Source organism: Paramisgurnus dabryanus, chromosome 12, assembly GCF_030506205.2.
Source record: "Paramisgurnus dabryanus chromosome 12, PD_genome_1.1, whole genome shotgun sequence".
Classification (NCBI taxonomy): Eukaryota; Metazoa; Chordata; class Actinopteri; order Cypriniformes; family Cobitidae; genus Paramisgurnus; species Paramisgurnus dabryanus.
The window spans coordinates 18583370-18603894 of NC_133348.1; the positions used below are offsets into that span (position 1 = coordinate 18583370).

The window sequence follows — 20525 nt, forward strand, 5'->3', positions numbered from 1 at the left end:
GGTAAATTTGCCAGTACTCACACGTTATTATGCCAGTAATATGTACGTGTGTAAAGTCGGTTATAGAATGCGGTTGTGAAACCTGTAGAAAAACATACGACAATAATGACTTTTTTTATGTTAATCCACCATGTGTGTATGAAAGTGAAAAGGTGCCGTTTAAATTATATGGCAACCGCTGCAGAATGTTCAGACAGAACAATAAATCTCTCAGTCCATGTCCATATTAAACAACTTAACTGTTTCCAATTCCAATCGGTACAGATGCGTATGTATGTGTGTGGTTCTGCAAAAGCATATAAAGAAAATTGTGAGCACAAAAAGAATAAGAAACAGTAATAATTAAACATTATACAATGACTTGGAAAGTAGAAAGTAATAATGCAATAGCATTAGAATGTCTTTACATCATTACAACATGTGTAAATTACTTTAGATCGGTAAATATTCACTTTAAATCAATCATTCAATAAGCAATGAGTAATAATCAGAATTATTGCTATCAAAGTCTTATCTACCATGTTTTACATTGATATTAACTTACAATCAAGATTATGTGTGCACCGAGTAATACTTAAAGAGTATAAATAAACATTTAGTAGCACAAAATGACACAATGGAATCAAATCTAACAGATTAAAGAAATATTAGTTACTTTTTGGATGTATGCACACAATACTAACAAACAAACTGTTAGGAATGGACCAGATAGCAGCCAGCCACGATAGACAACAACTTTTGCGAACTTACTAGCTTTTAACCATGTCTGAACATGAACGATATAGTTTGGTTAACCTCTACCAATGAAATTACAAGTTTAAGTCATGTGGTTAACACATAATAGAACACATGTTCAGTTGCATAAAATGTCCGGCAGAGGGCGCCATTGTTATTAAAGTGTGGCCTTTTGTACAATGTGTAAGCTCTTTAGTCACAGCAGTATTTTTATTGCTAAAATATAATTGTTGTTATCCATGAATTTTTGAATAGTATAAAAAAATAGTAAAGTACGTTACAATTACAGTTATTTACTTGCAGTCCTTAAAGGAAAACACCACTGTTTGTCAATATTTTACTATGTTCTTACCTCTTAGATGAATTAATACTACATACCCATCTTTTTTCAATGTGTGCACTTTTAATCTTTGTACAGCGCCTTGTGAATGTGTTAGCATTTAGCCTAGCCCCATTCGTTCCTATGGCTCCAAACAGGGATGAATTTAGAAGCCACCAAACACTTCCATGGTTTCCCTATTTAAAGACTGTAACATGAGTAGATACACGAGTAAGTATGGTGGCACAAAATAAAACTTTTTAAGTTGAGGTAAAAAGAAGTAAAGTAAAATGTTGAAAAACGGTGGTGTTTTCCTTCAAAGGTGCAATGTGTAACTTTTAAAGGGATCTCTTGACAGACATGGAATTTAATATACATAACCATATTATTAGTGGTGTATAAAGACCGTACATAATGAACTGTATTGTTTTTATTACTTTAAAAGAGCTGTTTTTGTTCTACAAACACTGCAGGTCTCCTTACATGGATGTCATGTTTCTACATAAGCCCTAAACGGACAACGTCGTCTCAGACGATGACATGTTTGTCCTCTGGCAGCTACTGTAGCTTCTGTAGCATTTCAAAATTGGGATGGTTGCAATTCGCAATCACACCACTAGATGCCGCTGAAACCCCATACTGTGCCTTTACTGTGCCAGCTTAAATTTGGGAGTAAAAACAAGGAATTAAATTTGACGTTCCTCACTCTTGATTAAAATATGGACATTTTGAGAGTCTGCATTAAATGCTGAATGGTCCAAAATGTTTAGCACTGTACTGCTTTATAGTTATTAAGACTTTATACCTTTTCTACAGTTATGGTAAATTCCAATTTATATTTAATATCAACAATGTCCATTTTCTTGTTCATTTGTAGCTTTTCATGTATAACTTCAACTTTAGATGCAGCACTTGTTGGCAAGATGGCAGTGCTGGTGGGAGTGGAGGGGCCCCTGAAAGTGACTCTTCAGTTTTTGCTGCAAAAAAATGGCATGATGGTGCAGACCTGTCAGTGGCACTCTGAGATCCTGCAGAAACAGGTTAGAGAAGGTGTTTTAACCAGCAGGGGGCAGTGTTGCTTTATGTAAAGAAATGTTGCTTACTCATGAGGTATGCAGTACAGTACAAGTTTCAGAAATGTCTCCCCAGAGAACATTTTAGAGTTTTCATCTTGTATAAATCTTAAATGTTTATATAATTATTTTTTACTGAATGTATGATTTTCTTACTACTTTGTGTATTGTCATAAAAATAGTGTTCATTAAAAGTATTGTTAATGATATGATGATAATTCTTGTCCAGATTATAAATTACTGAAAACTGATTGAAACCCTTATTTTATACATGATGGTGTTCATTAAAGGAAAACACCACCATTTTTCAATATTTTACTATGTTCTTCTTTCAACTTAGACGAATGAATACATACCTTTTTTTCTTAATGTGTGCACTTAATCGCTGCACATTGCATCCATTAAAGCCTAGCCCCATTAATTCCTTAGGATCCAAACAGGGATGAATTTAGAAGCCACCAAACACTTCCATGTTTTCCCCATTTAAAGACTGTTACATGAGTAAGTATGGTGGCACAAATTAAAACGTGCCGATTTTCTAACTGGATAAAAAATGAGAACTATATTGTATGGCGAAATAGCATTTAGTTTGCAGCACTTTGACCTTGTGCGCAGTAACATCATTATTTAGAAAAGAGTGGTATGTATTAAAATGTCTAACTTGAGGTAAGAACATAGTAAAATATTGAAAAACTGTGGTGTTTTCCTTTAAATGTGACGTTCCTGGATTTAGTCATGTCACCCTTTCTCTAGGTCCAGGAATCAGACGTTGTGGTCCTGTTGGAGACGGGGCTTGATAGTATTCCACCCACCTGGATAAGACCAGGGGTGCCAGTCATCAACCTTGGATTCACCCTAGCAAGAGGTTTGTCTCTTATATAAGGCTGCAAAATGAAAAACATTACTTATGTAAGAAACACACTGGACATTTCACTGCTTGGGAACAATAAATTCTGGCTAAAAACACTGGATGTAAAAGACAAGCATGTCATTTCTTTATAATAGATGAATGTGTCCTGCATCACCTTTCAATTATGTACCATTATCAAGTGACTAATGGCTAAAGAGGCCTGGATACTTTCTCAGTAACCCACACAGTCATTCCATTAGCACAGAAATATAATAAAACATGAATGATTTTATATGCATAGATGCTCTATCCAGGCCAATCCTTTATTGGATGTTGTTTTCTAGAAAACTCTGACAGCTGGGATCACGGGGTTGAAGCTGATCTCTCTGTTGGGTCTTTAAGTGCTGCTCTCAGAATGCAGGTAAGGGATCTCTTCTTGCTGTGTTACTTTATTAAATCACCATTCTGGTGATTATTGTGATGATGTGATTTTAAGTGCCATTGTGGTTTGTGTATGCAATGTTATTTATGCAAAATTGAACTTATTGATTTGCTATGTCCATGTCCCAAAACTGTCTTACTCTTAAGAGATCTTTTGTTTAAAAAATGTAAAACAAGGAGGCTGAGCTTTATCATACTTTTGACGGTTAAACTCATATATGGTTTTTGTTGTGTGTTTGCGTGGTTAATTTTATTTGTTAGCATGTAGTGAGAAGCAGCAGTAGGTGGATGCAAGAACAACAGTACCAGCCGTGGAGGCTCCGCCCACTAAAACTTCAACCATTGTCCCCTGTGCCTTGGTACGACCAGCACATTTCTAATGTGTCACTTAAGCTTTTGGACATCCAATATGTCAAAATCAAACCTGTTAGCGTCAGGTTAGTCAGTTTTCCTCTTTTTTTTTTTTTTTTTTTGCAGTGACATTGAGATCTCCAGGGCACAGACCCCCAAGCCCATAACTCGACTGTCTGAGGAGATCGGGTTGCTTCCGGAGGAACTAGAGGCCTATGGTAGCACCAAAGCCAAGGTCCACCTGTCTCTCCTCGACCGCCTCCAAAATCAGCCTGATGGCAAATACGTCCTGGTTGCAGGGTGCGTGACGTATCTTTACAGAACTTTGCGGTTTTATTTCATCATTACAATTTGAAGGGTGAAATGTTTCATTATTTATGTGCCAAATTGAAAAATATCACCAGCTCTTTGCAACATGTGCATTACTATAGTAACTACCAGATAACTGCAGTGTCATGCACAAGCTGTGACGTATTGACTGTTTAGCTGTATTTTAGTGATTTAGAGCTTTTTTTTTTTTATGTTTGCGAAAAATCAAAACAAATGGTGACTTATAAGAAATGAGAACTATACTGTTACTTTCTGGGGCTGTACTGTTACAATCAAGTGAGGTTTCAGGTGTGTGCTCATGGCTTTATCCGTGTGTGTACACTTTCTCAAAATTCCTAGAGAGAGTGATTGGTGAACCCAAGGATCTTATCTGCTACTGTCTCTCGGGCCCACCGGGAGCCTCCCTTTCATCCGTGTGTGTGAAGCGTGGCTCGGTCCGCTCCGATCGGGGGCCCAGGGTCTCTTTCATGTGTTGGGGAATGCACAGACCCCTGGCTTTATCAGTGCCCCTCTCCCCAAACTCTCTTTCTTTTAGTTCAGTTCTTTGTTCTGCCCACAGACCCTGTGAAGCAGCACTGCCCTCCCCGCACAACCCTCTCAATTACTGTCAGCCAGTGGCATGCCTTTACTGTGCTGCCAAAGAGCTGCTCCACATAAAGACACAGAGAGAGAGGGAGGTTGCCGATGGGGTTGTCGGGAGACTAAAACAGTGAGATCAGAGGAAAAAGGGGGAGAGGGATGAATAGATGTGTAGTCGAAACTTTTCCATTATATCAGATTCAATGTGCAGTGCACAGCATCAAACTACCGATAATTAAATTTGCAGTTTAAATGTGCAGTAAAAAACTGGATGCTGTGGTTGCCAGAAAATCTTTTAAAGAAATATGCTGTCACTTTTTTGCGTTTTGGCTGTATATTTTTGTTTATAACCAAATTTCATTAACTGATTAACTGATACAATTTTTATATGCCAAGTTGCCAACATACCTGAACGATTAATTAAATGAATCGTTTGAATGATCAACAATCATAATACACATATGATAGTACAATACAAGTACCTACACAAACCACCATGAGGGTAACAACACTAAAATGTTATGCACGTTGAAAGCATGTAATATTAAAGATTAATGTGTATTCATATTTAAAGGGAAAATAGTCCACTCGATAACTTTCAATAGCAGGGAACTATTTACGGGCAGTGCATAATATCATTGCCATGTTAAGGCAGCAAAGTCCTTGATTATTACACCAGAATGAGAGTATAATCTTTTAATAAAAAGCTATAGGAACATGTTTGATTTGTTTCCTCAGTTACCTTGAAGTTTTACTGCAGCCTTTCTACGGCGTCACAGCGTCTTTAACGGTGTTAAGAGAGCCATTGATGCTGTGCTTGGAGTGTGATTTATAATGTATTTGTTGTCTGTGTTTTAGTATAACTCCCACTCCTCTGGGTGAGGGCAAGAGTACAGTGACCATTGGTCTGGTTCAGGCCCTTTCCGCTCATCTCAAGCTGAATGCCTTCGCCTGCTTGCGACAGCCTTCCCAGGGCCCGACCTTTGGAGTCAAAGGTGCATATCCTTGTGTGTTTGCTTTACCTCAGCTTGATATTGCAGTTTATGATTGACATTGTCTTGTTATATCAGGCGTGTTGTCTTGTTTGTATTACTGTGTGTTTATCAGCGTGCTTTATTATTTCGTCTCCCCACAGGAGGAGCAGCGGGAGGGGGATACGCACAGGTCATTCCTATGGAGGAGGTGAGCGACAACAGACATCCTGTCCCTTGCTATCATGAAACCCTTTCCCTTAGTATGCCACAGTTCTCTGTCTCTTACGTGTCACTTAGTAAAATAAGTCTTTTTGTTCCTATGTAATTTTTTCATTACAAAAGATATTATAAGTCTAATAAGTAAAAAGTGTAATGTATCCTAGACTAGTATAGTAGTCAGTGCAACAATTGAAGTGGATCAAAAAAGTTTAACACAGTTGTCCTAAGATAAGAACGGGTATTGTTCAAAATTTTAAGAGTACTTTTATGACAAGGTTTTGATCAAAGGTTGACTAGTGTATTTTTAAATGTATTGGTATTCCATATGCCTTATTATCCTTTAGTGTGTTTTTTATGACTCGTGTAATAGTAGGGTCCAAAATTACCAAAATCTTCGGGCTCCATAAATTTGAGCAAATCTTATAATCTTGTATGCTTCTATAAAGCAAGAAAGTATTACTTTTTTACAAAGACGTTTATATTGTCAGTTACTATGTTTGCATGCACAGTTACTCTGAGTATGATAAATAAACTGATAACATGTAAGTTCATGTAAATGCGTAAATCAGGGAAAGCTCATAAACGGCTAAAGCAAAATGAATTATATTTTTGCCCATTACCCTAATTTCGTGTTACATGTTTTGTACATCTGTGCAAGTAAAGCATAAAAGTCTGCTCTCGACTTGCTTTTTGAATTACTTAATGGGGTTTAGGCCATTTTTGACTTATCGAGCGATAGGTGAACATGACAACGGTAGTTTTCTTAGAGGCGATAAATTACCATAGTGTTTACATGTGTGTTTGTTCGCAAAAAAATGAATATCATTAGCATTTTAGGTGATTGTGACATAAAAGGTCATAAAAAGACAAATCAACTATTGCCATTATGTCTGGGGCAATTAACCAACCTATGAATAGTAGCTACCGTGATAGGCCTAACGGTGTTGTTTTTTTATAACTGGCACATCACAGCCTGCAAGAAAACTGACAAATCTCCAAATCCAATGTAAACACAGTTTCTGCGTAAACGTTTTATTGGTTCTACAATAAGCACATTTTTTTATATAGACATGCTTATTTTATGTTATACCCCATTCACACAGCACTTTGGTCCCAGAAAATTTCGTAAAATTGTCTTCTGTGTGAACACCAACACATGCGGTAAAGAAGGCCCAGTAACATTGTTGTAACATTCATGGAAAGCATTCTGTGTGAACCATAGACTGTAAAAAAAGATGGACGACGTGACGTCGCCTCCCACCATTGTAATGAATTGAAGCCAAAAATGTCCAACCACGGTCGCCGCCATGTTACGTAAAAACGTCAGTTTGGAGCCAAGGCATGCGCAGAAGGAATCGTCCGTGGAGCCAGAGGCGGAGCTGCGGTATCAAACTTCCGCCCAATCGCCCGCGCGACCAATCAACCACGCCAATCATAACGTCACGCCCCATTTCTATTGCATCAAATTACAAGCTAAAATGAAACTTACCACAATAATGAAGACTTGAACATATTACAGCGTGATAACAACTACTTGAAAGGACCAAAACCATCTTTTGGAAACTTTTATTGGAAGTGTAAATAATTTTTTTATTTAGAGCAGAGTCCCATTTGTTTAAATGGAGAGGGCGGGGTTTATGACTTGTACTGCAGCCAGCCACCAGGGGGCGATGAAAGAGCCAGAGGCTTCACTTTTTAAGGCTTATGAGGCACACCCGGTGTGAACAAGATGCAGAAACAATGCCGTAAGGGGCATTCCGTAGTGACATCACAACCAGCTTATGGCCCTGCTCTTTGACACAGGGATTTAAACGACGAACAACATGAACAACTAATGTCAGCAAACTGGACTGAAGCTAAAATCAATCGCCAGCATGACAAACAGCGCATCACGCGGTCTCTCGAAAGAGAGAAATCATGGATACGCAAACTTCTGACACTGTGGAAACTAAAGTTCGAGACTAAAATGCGTCATGTGTCTTTTTGGGATCTTTAAGATATGTGTGTGAATGCACGCACAGATTCCAGAAAATCATTTGCAGTGTGAATAAGCCAAAATTCAAACAATCCCGGACAACCCGGATGCATTTTCTGTGTATTTTCCATAATGTCTGTGTGAAAAGGGCTTTTGATGTCTAATTTTTTGGGGGGGTTGAATTTTTGCCAATCCTGAAACATGGAATTAAGTTAGATTCGTGATCCCAAAATGTCTGTATATAAACAAATATATGCGTGTGACTGATTTCTGTCTTAATCAGCAACTTCAGAAAGTAAACTGTAGTACTTGTCTCTTTTTTCTCAGTTTAATCTACACCTCACAGGTGACATTCACGCTATAACTGCAGCCAACAATCTAGTTGCAGCAGCTATTGATGCTCGCATTTTCCATGAAGCCACCCAGTCAGACAAGGTAAAGCACTGCAGTGTTTCTCTTTGATTTTCTGTCATTATTCACAAGACAATAGTTACACTTGAACAGTTTGGCACTTTTGTCGTTGTAGATTTAAAGAATAAAACATTCAGATTAAAGCCTTAAATTTGAATTGATTGTTGATCCCCGTACCCCTTTTTTACCTTGTACTTGCCTGTCTTTCTTATGTACTGTCAAATAAAGGCAAAAATGGCCAAGAAATGTTGGTCAATAAGATCTATCAAACACACTTTTTTGGTTATTTTTGCCTTTATTAGATAGACATGATAGGAGAGGACAGTAAAGTATAGGGTGGAGAGAGGGTTACGGGATCAGCACAGGACCTCAGGCCGGGATTGGAACTCGAGTTGCCGAAAATTAGTCTGAGCACTGCCCACTACACCATCGCCTCCGATGGAACACATTTAACACAGCATTGTGATGTGATTTACCACAGTGTTTAAGACTGTAACACTTCAGCTGTTGTTTTCACCATAGGCCCTGTACAACAGACTGGTGCCAACTGTAAATGGTGTGAGACACTTCTCTCCTATACAGCTGTCTCGTTTACAGGTGAGTCTGTCTAAACTATCTCTGCACCTCTGACCTTCTATTCATTGTTTTAAAGACCGCTTTCTTGACCACTTCCGTTTTGGTTTGCATCAGTTAATAAATAACCCCCACACCTCTTCATGTGACACAAGTTTATAGAGCTTTTACATGCGTGATGCAATACATCAAGTAACCATAAGGGGTCCTCGTGAAGCTACTGAGAAACTACCTTTTATTGCAATGATGAAATAATTTGCAACAAGTTCACAAAAATGTTTTTGTCTCTGGTTAAGTAAACTAGTCAAGTGCTTTGTTGGATGGATGTTTATATACAGATTATTATCCAAGTCAATGCCAAAAAACTGAAGTGCTAAAAATGAAATTTTGGTAACGTTAAAGGCATAATAAATTTACTCGTTTTTGTCGTCTTACTCTTGTTTTCAGCGTCTTGGAATAAACAAATCTGACCCTGATGCCCTGACATCACAAGAGGTCAACTCATTTGTCCGTCTTGACCTTGACCCTGAAAAGGTCACATGGCAGAGAGGTAAGGTGCATGTGGATTACTCTGCTATTCTTTATATGGTTTTCTTCCCGCTTATTCCATGCTTGATGGGTTATTGCTAAGAGGGATCATATTTACCCTGTTCCACAATACTTGGAAAAAGAAAACTGAGCATACCAAGATGCTTAGCATGCTGTTCTGGGACTCCATGTTGCCACAGAGATGTTTTACAACTTTACTTCATAGCTCTGAGAGCCTTTTCTACTGTACTCAATCTCTGTCATCAGTTAAAATGCCACTTAAAATATTAAATTATGTGCGGTAAATGTTGCAGAAAGCTGACAGCTCACTAGCACATTTTTCAATTATAGTCAGTGTATATCAAAGGCTTAATTTATTTATTTACCCATCTTCATTTTTAGTGTGACAGACCTCACACAAAAGATGGCAAAATGTGCATGTGATATCCCTCACCAAAATCCTGTTTTATGTTGGCCTGTTTTAAACTAGGCATGACATAAATCATGTGTCCGTCCATATAACGAAATAAGCCAATTTTTAAGAGCTAGTCCCTCTTGAACACACACATTAACAACTCTCAACCCGTCACTCCTGCAAAGGATACCAAACGTAGACCTTCTGCGTTTCATTATGACGCTCTCCCGCCTGAGAGCTGCACATACAGCTGGATTGGGCGTCTCCCGTTTTACTTGTGGCCACCTGGGAACATCTGCTGCTTTTAGCCCAGAGTTGGACGTAAGGGAGATAGGACTTCAGTGAGTGATTGTATATTTACTCAGTTGGTTCAAGAGTGCACGCTAAGATGAGGGGCCTGGACGATTATGACCAGCTTTACATCTTTCTCCTGCTGTGAGGGAGAGTGCATGTTTGTATATTTCTGCCTGAGGAAACATCTGAAGATCTTCATTGTAACATTCATATAGTCTAATGTTTAAACCATTAGGGTGTCCCATGGTCTTTTATTGGAAGGTATTACTGTGAATGATGATCAGCATGTTTCATACTTATTAATGGATTTTTAGATTAATGATTTACACCACACTATCATTCAGAAAATTTAAACTAAAGTTACAAAGAACTGTAGGCTGAACATTGCATTATTTGACAGTTAACCTTATGATAACTGACAACTCAAATAAAAAAAAACTAAATATGTCACATATCTTTGGAAAGCTGAGATTCTTGTGATTCTAATGATGTAAATCCTTTTAAGACACGATCAACACAACAGGTACAATTAGTGACATTATTTTGGCATTTTAAGACTTTTTTCAGGAATGCCAAGGGGTAAATGTGTATGCTTAAAGGGATAGTTCGCCTTTAAGTTGTTACAAACCTGTAATTTCTTTGCTCTGCTGAACACAAAGGAAGATATTTGTAATCAAACAGGAAACAGGAGCACCATTGACTTTCATAGTAGAAAGAAAATGATACTATGGAAGTCAATGGTGCTCCAAAACTGTTTGGTTACACACATTGCTCAAAATATTTTCCATTGGGTTCAGCAAAACAAAGAAATGTACACTGGTTTGTAACAATATAAGGGTGGGTAAATGATTAAAGGATTTACATTTTTGGGTGATCCATCCTTTAAAAAGCTTGTTATTTTTATAGACAAAACTATAGCTGTGCCAATATATTTCTTTCATTAGAAAATGTTTTTGAAATGCATGGCTTGCAAATTTGTGACATTTCAAAAAGATTGCAAGATTTCATTTTTTACAAATTCTAGGAAAAGGTTAACAATGGTTTGTAGATGCTAAGGTGACCTTAACCCTTAAAATGATAGCATGTGTTACACTGTAGCTTGCAGATAAATTAACTAATAAAAAAATACATGAGGGAAATGTGAGACAGAAAGCAAGAATGTGAACTAAACCACTGACATGCTTGAAACAAGATGCAAAGATGATCAAATGCAAAACCCTCTTAAAGGGATAGTGCACCCAAAAATGAAAATTCTGTCATCGTTTACTCACTGATATGTTGTTACAAACCCGTATACATTTCTTTGTTCTGATGAACCACGAAGGCAGATATTTTGAGAAATGTTTTTACCAAACCATTTGTGGACCCAACTGACTTCCATAGTAGGAAAAAATTATATTATTTAAGTAAATGGGGTCCATGAACGGTATGTTTTCCTGTAAATGAGATTTTTAATAAAACTCTGAATAGAATGAGGCCAGGATTAAAGGGACACTCAACTTTTTTTGAAAATATAAATAGTTAAATATTTGATTCTTACCGTTTTGAAATCCATTCAGCTGATCTCCGGGTCTGGCACTAGCACTTTTAGCATAGCTTAGCACAATCCATTAAATCTGATTAGACCATTAGCATCGCGCAAAAAAAATAACCAAAGAGTTTAGATATTTTTTCCTATTTAAAACGTGACTCTGCTGTAGTTACATTTGTGTACTAAGAAAATTAAAAGCCGCGATTTTCTAGGCCGATATGCTAGAAACTTAGCCTGGTTAGCCAGACCTACATCAAGATGTAAGGTCTGGCAACTCTTCACACAAACGGCTCAATGCAAGGGGCGGGATATAAGGTTGTCCCTCAAAATGCACGCAATAGGATAGCGCTATGACCAATCAGAGCAACGAAGAAGGTGACATAGTTACCGTAACCAGTCGGCAAAACTCCAAACACATCTTTCTTGCTTAAAAAGGACTTCAGTAGGGTTATTTGCTCTTCTCTCAAAGAAAAACATAAGTCTAAGTCCTCCAGAGTCGCGGCCAAAGCCGCTTCAAAAGAAAGCTGTTCGCCAGCAGCAGCTGCCATTCTTTGTTTTCAAGTAGGAACCGTTGCAGCTCTGTCGTCATCATGTTAAGCCCGCCCCACAGACGCTACACACGATGTGATTGGCCTGACCAAATTTTGGTTTTTGGAGCTGTTAAGTGTATTGTGAGTGCCTAGACTAAACCCTGGCAGCAAATATATTTTGCGGCCGCTAGGGTGCGTCTAGATTTCTAGGCTACTAGAAACTATCTTCTCAAACTGGCATAACAATCAGTGACTTTGCAGATGTAACATGGCTGCAGCAGGCGTAGTGATATTACGCAGCAGCCGAAAATAGTCCCCTTGTTTACTTTCAATGGCAGGGGACTATTTCGGGCAATGCGTAATATCACTACGCCTGCTGCAGCCATGTTACATCAGCAAAGTCCTTGATTATTACGCCAGAATGAGAGTTTAGTTCCTACCATATTTGCCTAGAAAATCGCAACTTTTAATTTTCCATCGTTCTTAGTACACGATGTAACTACAGAAGAGTCAAGTTTTAAATAGGAAAAATATTGAATCTTTTTGGTTATTTTTTAGCGCGATGCTAATGGTCTAATCAGATTTAATGGATTGTGCTAAGCTATGCTAAAAGTGCTAGCGCCAGACCCACAGATCAGCTGAATGGATAAAAAAAACTGTAAGAATCAATTGTTTAACTCTAGGGGAGCTGGAAAATGAGCATATTTTCAAAAAAAGTGGAATGTCCCTTTAAGTGTATTTAACGTGAATGTATTTGATGAACGTATGAGACATGCCGAGAGCATTTGGTTAATACCATATCTAATTTTTAACTGAGGTGGCGTTTAGTGACTTTTGCATCTGAGCTCCTTAATTGTTCTGTGTTTTTATGAGAAATACCAGAGGGTCTAAATTCTTTCCCTAACTTCTTGGCCCTTCGGGAGTTTATATGTTTATATGTCTCAATGCCCCCTCCCACATTTTACTTGCACAAGGTCTTTGAGGAATGCATGATTATTGTGAGGTTATGGTTTCTCTTGGCGTAAAGCGCTCTGGGTCTCTTAGGTCATTTGGTTTGGTGAGATTCATTAGATTGCCTCATACATCTCCTCAGCAGTGACTGCGAGATCTGCAAGAGCTATCCAGCTTGCAACACTTGGCGTCCAGCTGAAATCCCTCATGTTTGGGATTCTCCCCATGCTTTGTTTTCAAACACCGCCGCTATGTTTGAGCTGATAGTGTGAGTTAACCAATGCAATGTTATTGCAGCCTGGTAAAATGTTGAATTTATCAGGAAAACTCTTCAGGGAACGATTTGAAGAAGTGAAATGTTTTAGTTGTAGCAGATTTTAAAGTTATTGTAGATAGACGAGAGACTTTGCCTGAGGCGCGTAAATATTTTGGGGATTTACGTTGCAGGCATTCCATTTGATTTGCCCTTAACTTGTTTTCCTGTTTCTGACAGTTGTTGATACCAATGACCGATTTCTGCGAAAGATCACCATTGGCCAGGCCAACACTGAAAAAGGCCACGCCCGCCAGGTACGTCCTTTTAAACTTTGAATAGTGCAGCTTTCTCAATCATTATTTGTTTCTTGTTCCTCTATATCTCTCATCCTCTATACCTTTGTACAGTATATATTTCTTTAACTGGAATCTGTTAAGTACTGCAGTATTTCAACAGCTGTCAGAAATAATGACTCCTAAACCAAATCAGGCAGATAACGGCATGCACCTCAATGGGAAACAGGCTAAGTAAAAGCAAATGTTTCCAGAAGGGGAGAAAAAAGCGGTATTGCTTGCATAGCAGTCCCTGTGAGCTAGCCAAGCATGTGCTTATATTCACCCCAAACCCCTTCCCCACTGTACCAAAACCACTGAAACGTGCACTACAGCACAGCAGGTTTGTTCTCGGGGAGTATTCAGTTTACTGTATCTAAAACATACATGCACACATTGTAAAGTTTTGTGTTTGAAATGGAAAGCTTTTCCAGACAAGCACTTTATTGCACCTTTTCGCATCAAATATACAGAACATAAATGCGCATGATGCATTTCCACATTATTTAAATACGTTTCAAGAGTTTAATATGCATAGTCTCTTAAACCTCGTATAAACAATTAGGGTCCTGTACGTGCAGCTATATGACAGGTGTCAATGACACAAGTGATATCTATTAAACAGCCCATCATTTCTCTTGATAGGGCATCTGGCCTCCAGTCATCTGCTCCCAGCTGTTTTATTATAGAAATATTTATTAGCTGAGAGTTAAACCAGGACAGGTCCAGCTGGGGTTGAAATGGACACATGGGAACAGTTAGTGCACATACAGTACAATAAGGAACCAGTGAGTGCTGGCAGATGGGTGTGGGAGTATCTTACGAATCACTGTCTGAGTCATTTGAATGGAAATCACCTAAATGATTAGCGATGTGTGATGGGTTAGTATGTAACTTCTTGTGTTTTTCTTTCAGACCCAGTTTGATATAGCTGTGGCCAGTGAGATCATGGCTATCCTGGCTCTGACCGATGGCCTGGCTGACATGAGGGCCAGGTTGGGACGTATGGTCGTGGGCAGCAGCAGAAACGGACAGCCGATCACTGCAGATGACCTGGTGTGTGTGTGTTAGGGATGTAGTCAACCGAATATCTGGGATTTATTCATTTTTGTTTTAACATTAATGTTGCATATATTCTATGGGTCCCCTTACATGGAAGTTGCCATTTCGCACCGGGTAGCCCTAAACAGATGAACCGTTCTACAGAGCGTGTTTTGTTACTACTTTGTCTCAGGCAATGACGTGTTTATGTGGCTGCTACCTTAACTTCACTATGCGTTTTGAAAGGAGGGGTGAGCTGTGGACTGAGACTTTGGTTGCAATTCACAGTCTCACCGCTGCCGCTAAAAGTCCCACATTGCACCTTTAATGGAGATTGATTATATTTATATATTTCACTATGTTCTTACCTTAACTTACATCCCTATATTTTTCAATGCGTACACTTAATCTTTGTACAGCGCGTTGTGAATGTGTTAGCATTTAGCCATATATAGTTCTCATTTTTATCCGCTTAAAAAAACGGCACGTTTTATTTTGTGCCACCATATTTACTCGTGTAACTACTCATGTAACAGTCTTTAAATAGGGAAAACTTGGAAATGTTTGGTGGCTTCGAAATTCATCCCTGTTTGGATCCTAAAGAATGAATGGGGCTAGGCTAAATGCTAACACATTCACAACCCACTATACAAAGATTAAGTGCACGCATTGAATAAAGATAGGTATGCATTAATTTGTCTAAGTTGAGGTAAGAGCATAGTAAAATATGTTTTTCTTTAAAGGAATAGCGCACCAAAAATGAAAATTATCTCCGTGTACTCACCCTCGAGCCATTTCTGGTGTATTTGACGTCAGTGGGTAAATTTAATACTGATGTAATTCAATTGCTAAAACAGCAGCTCAGTATATTAGTTTTATCTCACAAATGTATGGTTTATTTTAAAAGATGTATATTCACTAGAGGTCGACCAATTAATCGTTTTTGCCGAGTAATCGGCCCCGATGGTTGGTGGAACAATCAGCTATCGGCAAAAATCTATGCAGATAGTTGTTCCAGATATACATTTATATAATTGAGCAGATTTTCATGGTCCAGTTGTGTTGTTTTATTATTTTTGTAATAAATTTCAGCACGGTTTTACTTATTAATCTAGTATTAATTTTAAAAACTCTCTGTCGATTAATCGGCATGTACAAGCCAACCTAGTTATCGGTATCGGTAAAATCCACTATTGGTTGACCTCTAATATTCACTCACTAAAGTCATTTGGATTAATCATGGATACGTGTGCTTTTTGAAGCTTCATCATATTGGCTACCATATAGGAAGATAACATAATGGAATTTTAATAAAAAATAATTATTTTGTGTTTAACTGATGAAAGGAGGTCACATACATCTGGGATGTCTTGAGAGAAGAAAAAAATACTTCTTTAAGAGAGGCAACTTTACAATGAGGATGATCTGCTTCAAATCCTTTTAAAGAAGTAGCTTTTCTGTCCAACTGTTTGAACATTTGTAGTTCCTGTAGCTCATCGGATGGAGCATTGGGTTAGCAGGGCAAAGGTCATGGGCTCAGTTCCCAGAGAACATGCATACAAGTGACATTTAAGCTTTTCATTTACTGAAAGTTCGTTTGGATAAAAGCATCTCCCAGATGCCTAAATGTTGTAAGCAGTCCTGAATGTTTTGAGTCCTATATCTGATTTAACTCTTGACCACCCTAGTTTTACAGGACTTGTGTTGGACCAGTCGTTTAGATAACATCTGAGAGAATTATGTAGCATATTGTGTGCCTATGCATTTTAACCAGAGCTGTCTGTGTCTAAAATGTTAATAGAGGTATTTAATGATTTCAACAAACATTTTGACATTTTTTCGCTCTCTCATTCAGGGTGTAACCGGGGCTTTGGCAGTCCTCATGAAAGATGCTATTAAACCCACACTGATGCAGACAGTGGAGGTGAGACCCTTTCCCAATTCATTTACCTCTTTCTCTTATTATATTTTACTCAGTCGCTCACTATTTTTTACATTCTTTCACACACACACACGCATAACCACACGCTCAGCGGTCATATCTTGATGAGACTCCCAAACTTGATACTCTCCGCGTTGTTGAAGCTCCAGAATGTTAAGCCATGAAACAGAAAACTCACACGTCAACATGAATACATCTGGTTTTGGTTTTGGCCCAGTGGGTGTGTGTCTCGCTCTCCGACTATCACACCCTGAACACCACGAGAAACTGGAAATGAGAAATAGGCAGTGGTGAAAAGCTTGATTGTTGGAATGCTTTTCATCTTTATGGCTTTTAAAACATGCTAATGGCTTGAGTGATGTTTGGCATGTACATGTGTGCGTTTGTGTGCACGAATCGGGAGCGATGCGTAGGAATTGCGTGTTTTTAGAGAGTGGCTGCAGAATTGCTTTGTGGAACTTTTCCTGCCTGGTTTCCTGTTTCTTTTGCGAGGAGGAATCCTATCAGGACAGAACAGGCAGCAAGGGGTTGTGGGAATATTCTTTGTGCATGGTGATATATTATTCCTGCTGGGATTGGGTTTTTTTGTGTGTGTGTTAGAGTGAAAAAGTGTAAATGATTTGACAAAAGGACTTGCATGTTTACGCATATTTGATTTACATTAGACAAAAGATGTTCTGTTTGAGAGGGTAGTGTTGGTTGGATGCGGTACGTTTAGTGGAGTGAGGTTAACTGAATTTGTTTATGTACATACTTTACCATAGTTTGAATATGCAATTACCAGTGAATAATATACATTCACACAACTCCACCACTAGAATTTATGGGGCCTGAGACACAATTATATGTTTGGGCTACAGCCCCCTTATACCAAAGAAATGTTCAAATCTATTTGAATAAAAAAACTAAAAGGCGATCAAATTTTGTGTACTGTAGTAAGAGATACACGTAACACCGCCAGATTATCAGCCCAAAAAACTAAACCATACATTTTGCCTTTTAAACAAACATAACCACCCCTTGTTACTGCCTGGTGGTCTCACTAAGTTTTTCCTGTTTTCTAAATGTCCTGGATTTTTCATGTCACATCTCTCCTGTTTCCACACTCACAGGGCAAAGGTGTCCAGTCCTGTCTGGTGGCATCTATTGATATGATAGTTTTCTTATGCAAAACTTTTCCAGAGGGAAGTTCATTGGAAAACCAAACACCCTAATTTTCCATTCACACACTGCTGTTGACACCAGCTATAAACATGAGGATTTTCATTCCTATGTGATGCATTGATTAAATGAGTTTGAAGATGAATCAAAATCTAAGTTCAGTTCAGACTTTGCCTGTCTGTCTGTTTGTCTGTTGATTAGTATGAATTAAGGGTGTCAAGATTTTGATTTTTAAATCGAAATCGGTCGAAATTAAGTCACAATCTTGAACTTCAAATAAAAAAATGGAATCGTCAATGCCGCCACGCCCCCACTTCACGTCTGGTCGGCTTGCCAAGCGGGAAAAAAAACACGTGTTGAGTGCTGCCAGTCAACCTCTACGGCCAGTTAAAAGATAGCATGGCATATGCAGGAGACACCACGCGAGCTGCTCTTTACATGGGAAACAAAAAACAGCAAGCGCCTCCTGCCTTCAGCTGAACTCAATCAGAGTGGCGTCTGTGACAGGACCGGTCGTTTCTCTGAACTGAGTTCCGTTACAACTTATTTCAGTTGCAAGAGTCATGAAAACAGCATTTAAACATGACTTATTGGGCTATAGTCTCACAATTTCGTCTGACGGTAATAAACGCACGTTTTTAAGGTGCAAAGTACTGACAGATGTTCATCTGACAGGAAGTTTCGTTTTATCTGGTATGTGCGTGTACCATATTTTTCCACTGGCAGCACGACTAACATGGCAGGGCATCTCCGGGTACAAGGTCAGATATTATATTTCATAAGTCTAGTCTAACAAATGGCTTAGCAACCTGTTTAAAAAAAAAAGAAGTAAAAATCGAGAATCAAATGGAACCTTGACCTTAGAATCAAAAAAGTAATCAAATCGAGGATTTGGAGAATGGTGACACCCTAGTATGAATTGTATTTATAAACTGCGTGAATGCATTAAGAGACTAATAATACTAAATTCGCATTGTCCACGAGCTGAACTATCGTGCCTATATAAAAAAAATGATGCATACTAAGGTGGAAATCTCTTCTGTACAGATTTTAGTTTTTTGTACTGTGAATTTTAAACAATCCAACAGAAAAATACACATTTTCTAAATCGCACATAGCTTAGAAGCCACAAAATACATGTTTCCAGTAATAGAAAAATGTATTTTGCCAACATGTATTGTGACTTGTGGGAATGCCGTTTCAATATTGACTCAAATAAAAATGAAAAGTTAGAATCAGTTTGAAGATGATTTAACTTGACAAGCCATCAGCAAATATGTCTACCTAAAAGGTTCACACCTAAATTTGAACTTTGTTCACTCCCCTCACTTGACTCCTTTTAGCTTGTCATTTTTAATACCCAGACGGTTGGTGTACATGGTTCAAAATGTTTTGAATTATCAGTGCCTGCTGATGCAAAGGAGGATGCTGGGATGCACTGATAAATGTTTGGGTCATAAAGGAAGTCTTTCTCTTTCTCCATTGACTGAAAGCACATTTTACCTTAAACAGATTTGACTTCCTTTTCCTGAATTTAAATGACGACTTCACTCCTTTTCTTTGTTTTGTGTGTCCTCTCTTTTCCATCTTCCTGCACTTTCTCCTTCCTGTCCCTTGAGCTGTCGTGGTGTGTATAACCTTTCAGTGTTCTAGCCTTTTAGTGTTTGGGACATTTACAGATGGCTTTAAGGTCACTGGTTCAAATCTCACATTTTCACATGGCTTCAAATGCCTTCACTCTTGATAATGAGAGTTTTTACAAAAATCATTTAGTTGAGTGTCTGAATTTATGTAAAATACATTAAACTCATATAGATATAGATCCTATGGTTGGTGCTGTGTAATGTTAATAAATAGAAAATGTATATAGTCATTTTCAGGTAATATCATTTTATTGGCACTAAGTGTTCATGGCTGACGCTGTGCAAGGTATTGTAATGCAAATCTGAGAGGAATTGTTTTTATTTATCTCTTCGTGCCAGGGCACCCCAGTGTTTGTGCATGCCGGACCTTTCGCTAACATCGCCCATGGAAACTCCTCCGTCCTGGCAGACAAGCTGGCCCTCAAACTAGTAGGAGAAGAAGGATACGTCGGTGAGCATGCACGCAAACACACAGGCATACAAACAAACACATTCATTTGAGCACCGCAGCTGTTTTTTTAGGACACACATTCACCGGCCAGACACAATGTCAGTGTGGGGGTAAGTTTAACCGACATCAGGGCCGGTTGTTTTTTTGATTCAGGCTCTGCTCATGTGTCGAGTGGTTTCACATGCTCAGCCACTGGCTTAGAGCTCTAGGAAACCACTACTGCTTACGTAAAGCCAAGCAAAGAACCGGATCCTTTATCTTAAAACCCAGAGGAATGTTTTGTTTTTAAGCCGAAGCCAGTTAATCCTATAAGTACCTGCACACCTGAGCATACATACCCATGCAAAACACACATTCACTTCAGTATCCTCAGCAGTAGTAGGTTTTTGATTTGTTTCGCTATTTTTGTGGGGACTTTTTTAAATTGCCTTTTCAAGCATACTGTGGTTCAAAGCACACACACGCAAACACACTCAGGTTTATTTCAGTATGTCGTGAAAGGAATGTCTCTATTTGCTTCCATTATTTTTTATGAAAGTTTCTATTATATATATATATATATATATATATATATATATATATAGTTTTATATATTAAGTTTTTCATAAGATCCCCTTGGG

At 38.4% G+C, this 20525-nt stretch overlaps 1 protein-coding gene across 1 annotated transcript in view; it reads left to right on the top strand.

The window, feature by feature from the left end:
• mthfd1l (methylenetetrahydrofolate dehydrogenase (NADP+ dependent) 1 like) overlaps positions 1-20525 on the top strand; it is a 48216-nt gene that overhangs the window by 5625 nt on the left and 22066 nt on the right. The window contains exons 7-20 of the mRNA XM_065256995.2: positions 1958-2094; positions 2881-2992; positions 3322-3398; positions 3680-3777; positions 3896-4069; positions 5537-5673; positions 5814-5860; positions 8174-8281; positions 8780-8854; positions 9278-9380; positions 13573-13649; positions 14583-14723; positions 16564-16632; positions 19794-19905. Of these exons, the coding sequence (XP_065113067.1) occupies positions 1958-2094; positions 2881-2992; positions 3322-3398; positions 3680-3777; positions 3896-4069; positions 5537-5673; positions 5814-5860; positions 8174-8281; positions 8780-8854; positions 9278-9380; positions 13573-13649; positions 14583-14723; positions 16564-16632; positions 19794-19905 (1467 nt within the window). The remainder of the gene's footprint in view (positions 1-1957; positions 2095-2880; positions 2993-3321; positions 3399-3679; positions 3778-3895; positions 4070-5536; positions 5674-5813; positions 5861-8173; positions 8282-8779; positions 8855-9277; positions 9381-13572; positions 13650-14582; positions 14724-16563; positions 16633-19793; positions 19906-20525) is intronic.